Source organism: Bombus vancouverensis, unplaced genomic scaffold (assembly GCF_051014615.1).
Source record: "Bombus vancouverensis nearcticus unplaced genomic scaffold, iyBomVanc1_principal scaffold0073, whole genome shotgun sequence".
Taxonomy (NCBI): Eukaryota; Metazoa; Arthropoda; class Insecta; order Hymenoptera; family Apidae; genus Bombus; species Bombus vancouverensis.
Genome location: NW_027468964.1, coordinates 74,521 through 82,330, shown reverse-complemented (window position 1 = coordinate 82,330; position 7,810 = coordinate 74,521). Strand labels below are relative to the sequence as shown.

General features: G+C 34.0%; 2 protein-coding genes across 7 annotated transcripts; one reads left to right on the top strand and one right to left on the bottom strand.

The window, feature by feature from the left end:
* Positions 1–1,168: 1,168 nt before the first annotated feature.
* Positions 1,169–3,821, top strand: LOC143305003 (survival motor neuron protein-like). Of its 6 annotated transcripts, none has more exons than XM_076627557.1 (6): positions 1,169–1,213; positions 2,328–2,510; positions 2,636–2,750; positions 3,140–3,437; positions 3,558–3,637; positions 3,706–3,821. In XM_076627557.1, the coding sequence occupies exons 1-6, from the start codon at positions 1,184–1,186 to the stop codon at positions 3,762–3,764; spliced, it is 765 nt and encodes a 254-aa protein (XP_076483672.1). In that variant the 5' UTR covers positions 1,169–1,183; the 3' UTR covers positions 3,765–3,821. The 6 variants fall into 6 exon arrangements, with proteins under 6 accessions (XP_076483672.1, XP_076483674.1, XP_076483675.1 ...); XM_076627559.1 differs by lacking the exon at positions 1,169–1,213 and adding an exon at positions 1,225–1,651; XM_076627560.1 differs by lacking the exon at positions 1,169–1,213 and adding an exon at positions 1,225–1,664.
* Positions 3,822–4,230: 409 nt separating this feature from the next.
* On the bottom strand, positions 4,231–7,641 carry LOC143305002 (katanin p60 ATPase-containing subunit A-like 2). The gene is made up of 6 exons (XM_076627554.1): positions 7,589–7,641; positions 6,975–7,172; positions 6,564–6,852; positions 6,031–6,387; positions 5,636–5,835; positions 4,231–5,485 (listed from the first exon to the last, which is right to left on the bottom strand). The coding sequence occupies exons 2-6, from the start codon at positions 7,055–7,057 to the stop codon at positions 5,125–5,127; spliced, it is 1,290 nt and encodes a 429-aa protein (XP_076483669.1). The 5' UTR covers positions 7,058–7,172; positions 7,589–7,641; the 3' UTR covers positions 4,231–5,124.
* Between the last annotated feature and the right edge of the window lie 169 nt (positions 7,642–7,810).

Sequence of the window (7,810 nt, the reverse complement as noted above, 5' to 3'; positions counted from 1 at the left end):
CCGGGACTACCGGTGGACTCGTCAGTAAGGCTATGCCCGGTAGTCTCTGCCTTAGACGTAGAGGGAGTCTCGCTAGGTGCGGTATTTATATCAATCGCTCGTATATTCGACCGCTAGCGAGTTAGATAGACAGACTCGTTGTCGTCGTAGCCCTCTAGTGTTGGCGGTTGGTACCCGCGGATCGCCCGGGAGGTGTTGCGCCGCGTTGATGCCTCGACCTGTCGGCGTCCTGTTGATACCGATCCGCCACAGATTCCGCGCTCATCAGTACGTACTCACTGGCGACATCGAGAAAATGTATCGGCAATTCCTCGTACGACCAGAGGATCGGAAATATCAAAGGATATTATGGCGCAGCGCGAGTGGAGAAACAGAAACATATGAGCTTAACACCGTAATACTCTTATCATAGAAATAGAAGCAGTCCTCAATTCCCGCCCGCTAACTCCTATCTCCACCGATCCAAATGATCTCCTAGCCCTCACTCCCGGACATTTCCTCATTGGCGATTCATTAATGTGCTTACGTGATCGAGATTTCAGGGACATTCCATCGAACCGACTCTCCAAATGGCAGCATATCCAACAGCTTAAACAACATTTTTGGAACCGCTGGCATAAGGAGTATTTGAACGAGCTAACCAACCGCAATAAATGGAGCAAGGGTGGACACAGCATCCAAAAGGGCACAATCGTCATCCTCAGAGAGGACAACGTTCCCTCCATGCATTGGCCTCTGGGCCGAGTTATCAAGGTTCATCCAGGTGCCGATGGTGTTGTCACGTAAAATAACAAAATAAAAAAGGAATTTGAGGTAAAAAAATAAAAAAAGAAAACTTTATTTTTTTTCTAACATCAATACACTTTACAATTTACGTCCGAACTCCAGGCGCGACTTTCTAAGACTGACTCTTATGATTTTACTTTCGATCGGATCCGATTACTTTCTTTTGTCATCCCTCAACATCCCCACCGTCCATGCATTTGCTAGGCGTCCGCGATCGTTGCCACGTGCTCTTTCTTCTAGAACCTTCGGTGGAAGGACCGTTGGGATGTTGATGGTTCATTCATGATGGTTCAGCGATATACATTGTCGCCGAGTGCCGCCACATCTTTATCTCTATCGTCAGTCCGTCGGATTTGAAGTATGCCGGTCGTGACATGCTCTTCGGGCCACACGTTTTATGATACAAGACCAGCAAAATGATCAATGTGTAATTTTACATATCTTACATTTTTTCCAAATGAAATATTGTTTTTATTAAACGTTTAAAACCTCAGGCAACATTTATTTCATCTGATTTCAGTTTTACAAATATATATCTATAATACATATCTGTATAAATTACGGTCTGGTTATATCAAACAGGGACCGACACTCGCTAGGGAAAACTGCCCAAAAATTGAATCGTAAAAACCAATATGAAAGACAACAAATTTCTCGTTCTGCGGAACAAATAGAAATGAGCAGAGTATCTTTATCTTTATCTGAGACATTCAAAGCGTATCACGCATACGCTAAACCTGAAGAAAACTTTCTTGTCTTCCATGTTCATTTTTCCCTTTCCATTTCCGAACGGTTTCTTCTATATTTATTTATATGTTCGTGATTGATGCTATTGACAACATACAACTAAGGGGAAATACGAATAGTAATAGATAGATGTATAATTCATTATGCAATTTTATAGAATTAAATCTTATTTATCTTCAGATATAAAAACTATATTTACCAGCTGAAACACTAACGCATATGCAGTATAATATAATCTACTTAACAATCTCGTTTTAGTTATAATATGTGATTAATTCTTTTGCTATTTCGCTATAAACAGTTTCTTGTGCATACAATATTTTTTTATAGTATTCTAATATATTGTTAGATATTGTAAAGAAAGTAAAATACAGTTATTGAAGTTTGGGAACATTCAATGTTAACCTTGTTTCAAAAAATAATCTTTCGAATGAATGGGGAATAGATTTTTAGTATTATAGTTGGTATGTCATCATTGTTTACAATGTGTTAGAGTTAAAGAAATGAGACAAATTAATATTTCAGAAGCAAATTCAATATTTAAATGATGTTATTTTAAAATGGCAGATGATATGAATGTTCTTTTTATACGAGGAAATGGAAACGTATGTATGGTAATGGAAACGTAATGGTTTTAACATTTTTTTAGTACAAGATTTTGGCATAATCGTAATTAACAGTATCCACTACCTTTTAGTCAATTTTTGAAAAATGACATATATGATAATTTGCAATAGTTTGATAATAAAATACTTGTATCAATATTAATAACGTATAATTTGCTATCTCAAAAGGATACAGACACAGCCAATGATAATGTTTGGGATGATAGTGCATTAATAGAAGCATATGATAAAGCAATAAATTTAGCAAAAGAAGAAGTTATCAAGCGAATGGGAATGGATGTTGGAAATTCTCAACCGAAAGAAGACCTACAAAATCTTAAGCAGCCTAAACACGCAAGTAAATTACACAAGGTTGTGATTTTGATAGAATATTACAAATTTGATACAGAATATTATTAAATATATTGATTAAGAAGCAAATTATTTTATTTTGCTATTTACTTATATTTATTTGTATACACATCTTTTCTCTATAGAAATGGATCATAGGAGCACCTTATCGTGCAATATACTCAGAGGATGGAGAAATTTATGAAGCTATAATATCAAAAATTTACGAAAACAATGGCACGTGTGTTGTAAAATTTGTAGGTAATACCTTTAGCATGATGGTTATGTCAATTAAGAAATGTACTAAAAATACATATATATATATGAAGTAAAGGCTTTCGCATAGTCTATCGCAGTGTCATTCAGCAGGTCCTTAACTGGGCAGGAGTACCTGTCAATGTCTATGGGGAGACCCGTGGGATATAGGGTCATGAACCATAAACATGCATGTTACTTATTGTTCATTATTAGCTGCTTGGAATATAATTCTCCTCATTAGACGAGTGATTATTACTACATATATCAAGGCAAACATTTATACATATACATTTATGCATGGGAAATTCTAATACATTGCCTGTAAGGACAGTAACTGAATGGCATTCAGTAATTCTATTAAATGACAAAAATTTTTTTTACTCTGTGTTTAGGCTATGGTAATACAGAGAAAGTCGAGTTGAGTTCTCTTTTAGAATCAGAAGGTTTGCAAAGTCAAATAGCACAACGAAAGAAAGCTTTGGAAGAGAAATTCAATGAAGAGAACGATGAGACTTGTGAGACTAATTTTTCTACAAATGTAAATTCGAAAAAATATAATGTAGAAAAAATGGATTGTGACTCTGAAGAAGCAAATGCGTATAAACATCACTTCATACCGGGACCATCTTTCAATTCGATGACTGATATAATGCCACCTGCACCTCCTTTACCACCACAATTAATGGCCAAGTAAGTACAATTTAAAAATTCTAATGGAATGCTGAATACTTCTAATATTAATAAGTAATTTGGAATAAGTTTAACATTTTATTTGGAAAAAAAATACGAAATTTTAATAAAATGTACTAGATTACCAGATAATGATACAGACGCACTTTCAAGTATGTTGATGTCATGGTATATTAGTGGTTATATGGTATATTACACAGGTAATTATTTCATATAAGTATTTTATTGTATATTAAATTTTCAATGGACTATGTTATTTCTTTTGTAGGTTATTATCATGGTTTGAAACAAGCAAGAAACAATCAAGAGAACAGGAAGAACTGTTGATTATATCAATTTTTTCAATAACAATATAACAATAATATAAGATATAATAAAATATAAAACTCATTGTATTTATTTACTTCAATTATTTGAAATAAAGAACAGCTTTATTTTCATATAAGACTTTAAGACTTTTTTAAAAATAATTACTAAGATAAGAAAACATAAAAAACATATTTTTGATAAAATACACTCACATATATATGTCGGGTTATCATTAGCATTTAAGGCGCGTAATGATCCTTCGTTTGAATTAGCCATTGTTTTACGAAACAGAGAATATATTTACGCGAATAAACAAGATTTTACAAAATATTATGAATAATGAGTTTAATAAATAATAAGATTAACAAACGATAAGTTTTACTAATAATTAGATTAAAGATTAATAAGTTTAACGAACAATAAGAGGAACGAATAATATGTCTTACGAATAATGAATTTAACGTATAATGAGATTAACGATTGATAGGTTTCACGAATAATGAATTTAATTAACGCTATTAACAATGTTCCGGGGTTCAAACGAATCCACGGTCAACGGGATAACTCTTTACTATGTGTAGAATAATTTTAAACACAAAATACAATTGCTGAGACACTCGGTAAATTGCTCGATGTATCACTTTCCAAGGCGATCACACGAATGAATATCTGATGAAAATCTTTTTCGCTATACGACTGCATTTGTTTGTTATATGCTCGCTGGAAACATCGAGAAGGTTCCAATCGTTGTTGCTAGGCAATTTCTGTCAAAAGTTTGTTGTATACTCTTTGGAAACATCGAGAAAGATTCAAACGCCGTTACTAGGCAGTTTCTGTCTGGAGATTGATTCCTAATACAACGTGTGTCCCATTATATCGACATCTCTAAAGTACAATTCTATGTGATTTCTAGGGAGAACAATACAACCGATCCACACCTTCGTCAGGCAAAACGTTTATCCCGTGACCGTGGCTACGTTCGGCGACCAGTTGTCACCTCGAACCCACTTTCGCTTTCACAAATATCAAACAATTACAAATGACAATTGCTTAATTACAGTTATGATAAAATCTAGGCTAAAGCATTAGAAGGCTTCCTCAAAATTGCAAAGGGAAGGCTCCGGTTTTCCTTTCATCTCCGACATATATAATACAAGGATATAATACAACTGAATATTTTAAACTTAGCCTATAGCGCGTGCGCGCACACACACGCACACACATGACACACATGACACACATGCGCGCACACACATGCGCGCACACACATGCGCGCACACACATGCGCGCATACACACATGCACACACATGCGAATGATTTCTCGAACGATAATCCATTTATTTATATTTTTCAATATCTGTCCTTACGATTGCGTATTTATTTGTTCCACGTATCATATTTATCTATTTGCATAACTGTAGGTGACATTTTTTTAAACAATTTTGCTAATATTTCATAACTTTTTAATTCATATTTCAAAGTGGTAACAGGTGTTTCTTTCTTTTCAAGTCTCCTCCATATCGGGCTTATTTCTAGTAGCCACGCTTGCTTACAAAGCAATTTTATATCTGCACAAGAATATCTTTCAGTACATTTTACTATGTGGTTTACAATGTCTGTATTTTCTAATAAGTGGTTGCTAAGGTATAATTTGAATATACCAAGTCGAGCAACTTCATTGGGTAATGATACGTATATTTGCTTTTCGAGACGCCTGAGTAAAGCTGCATCAATGTCCCTAATAACATATTTACAATAAATATTATCGTTCTATTATACTAATAATAATGAAGGAATACTTCAAACAACACAATAACATATTTGGAATTTGGAGAAATATTACGATATTTTCTACTTAGAAAACATTGAAATAACGTGATATACGTACCAAGGGGAATTAGTTGTAGCCAGAAGAACTACATTAGAATTCTCATTAGACACTAATCCATCCAATCTAGAAAGAAGTTCTGATCTGAATCTCTTTGCAGGTTCAGACAATATACAGTCTCCTTTATTTGTGGCGATCCAGTCAATCTCGTCGATAAAAATAATTGTAGGCGAATGACTATAGGCAAGTTCAAATAAAACCTGTTCAGTTTAACAAATGTATTATTCATTAAATATTATATTCGAAATTCCTTAAATTCATTGCCTCATCACGAATATGATATCATTTCGTTTTCCAAACAACTATTCTATTTATATATAAATGACGAAAAATAAAATCAAATCTTTTTATACCTAGAATCTCTCCTTCATAGACAAAGGAACAAAGAAACTTACAGAGACAAAGCAACTTTCACGTATATACTTCTCGGAATCGCCTCTCCATTTGCTGACCAATGAGCTGGCAGTTATGTTAAAAAAGGTGCAATGGCATTCTGTCGCGACTGCCTTCGCTAACATCGTTTTCCCTGTTTTGTATATTTCTTGTAAACACGTACAGAAATGAGAAGAATGCGAGTATCTTTCCTGTACCAGGTGGGCCGTACAGCAAAATACCTTTCCAGGGGGAAAACGGGCCATCAAAAAGATAGGATACTTAAGGGCATACACAACGGCCTCCTTAACAGCGGTTTTACATTCTTCTAGGCCTATAACGTCATCCCAATGTACATTTAATTTGTTTACTATGATCTCCTGTGACGATACAAAGATAAAATGGCGTCTTCTCTATATTAAGTAAGTGTTACGTAACTTGGTATTTGAAGCGTTACTGAAATCACGTCATCGTCGATATACGTTGAACGGTTTATCGACGGGAATTTTATCGTTTAAAAGCTTTACGATACGTATATTAATCGAAAATAACTTACGCATGAGATGTCCTCAGCAATCTTTCGTAATTCCGGATTATCTGAATAAAGCTTTTCAATGCATTTCAATATCTTCGATTGCATGGATTGTTCCATTGGGACGTTAAATAGCTCTTCTGATGAACGTCCATCACTCTCATTGGGAAATATCGACGTCACTGTCATTCCGAGATTAATATGATTCGTATTGTCATCAGTTATCTTCTGCTGTAGATTCGTCTCTTTCACAGGCTCACTTCTCGCTTGTTTACTAACAGATTTGGCTTTTGTCTCAATACTTCTACAAACACTGGATCATATTGTAATACGATACGTTGAATACGATACGTTGAATACGATACGTTGAATACGATACGTTGAATACGATACGTTGAATACCATTTAATATCGTTAAATAATTTAAATTCTTACGTTTTGCTTGCATTTGTCACTTCCCTCGTCATTTCCCTTCCAGTTATTTTCTTACACAATATGGGATATTTTTGAAATTTCATCTTGTAATAATTTTCATACTCTGCAACGATAATTTCCAAATCGATGTTGTCGCAGACCCGATGTTCGGGAGATAGACGAGCTTCCCGGAATAATACATCGCTAATGTCTATATACCTAAAGAAATGTAGTTTTTAATTAATTATAGTTTTTAACCGATTAAAAATATTTTTCGCAATGACTGAACACTATAAGATAACCATCAAACAACTGTTTTATCTCTAGGTAATACAGGCAAAAGAATGTATTTACTATATAAATCCTCGAAGATAATTTCTTGTCTTCTGCTCTTTAATTTCCAATTTTTAGATGGATAAGAATAATTTGAATTTATATTTCATATATTTGTTTATAACTAGTTAATCTACATTATCGATTGAGTTATTCTTAACTACTGAATTACGGATGTCGAATTTTCAAATTTGGTTTCGCCTTCTCTTTCCACGATGTCCACTGATTTCTATTTCGATTGGTCACTGACACTATTCAAGAGAATTGGAACTAGGAATATATTTTAATTATAATATACTCACCCATTGTGTTCCAAATAATCACATACAAGGTATAATATGTTCCGATGACGTTCCGAAATATGACTCTCCTCCTAATATAATTATTTTTTCATTACAATAATATAAGTTTTTTCATGTAATTTTTTGTTACATTTGCGAATTCAACGAGTTACACATGATTTTTCATGAAACACGAACGTTAAAAATATTTGATACAGCCTAATTATAAAAATTGTTAGAAGC

What these genes read in the sequence shown, in the direction of transcription:
- LOC143305003 (XM_076627555.1), top strand. Translation starts at nt 2,094, where the DNA reads ATGGCAGATGATATGAATGTTCTTTTTATACGAGGAAATGGAAACGTA. An exon ending in ACGCAAGTAAATTACACAAG is followed by an intron (nt 2,511 to 2,635) that starts GTTGTGATTTTG and finishes TTTTCTCTATAG; the next exon opens with AAATGGATCATAGGAGCACC. An exon ending in GTGTGTTGTAAAATTTGTAG is followed by an intron (nt 2,751 to 3,139) that starts GTAATACCTTTA and finishes CTCTGTGTTTAG; the next exon opens with GCTATGGTAATACAGAGAAA.
- LOC143305002 (XM_076627554.1), bottom strand. Translation starts at nt 7,057, where the DNA reads ATGAAATTTCAAAAATATCCCATATTGTGTAAGAAAATAACTGGAAGG. An exon ending in TTGCTGAGGACATCTCATGC is followed by an intron (nt 6,388 to 6,563) that starts GTAAGTTATTTT and finishes GTATCGTCACAG; the next exon opens with GAGATCATAGTAAACAAATT. An exon ending in GTGAAAGTTGCTTTGTCTCT is followed by an intron (nt 5,836 to 6,030) that starts GTAAGTTTCTTT and finishes TAAACTGAACAG; the next exon opens with GTTTTATTTGAACTTGCCTA.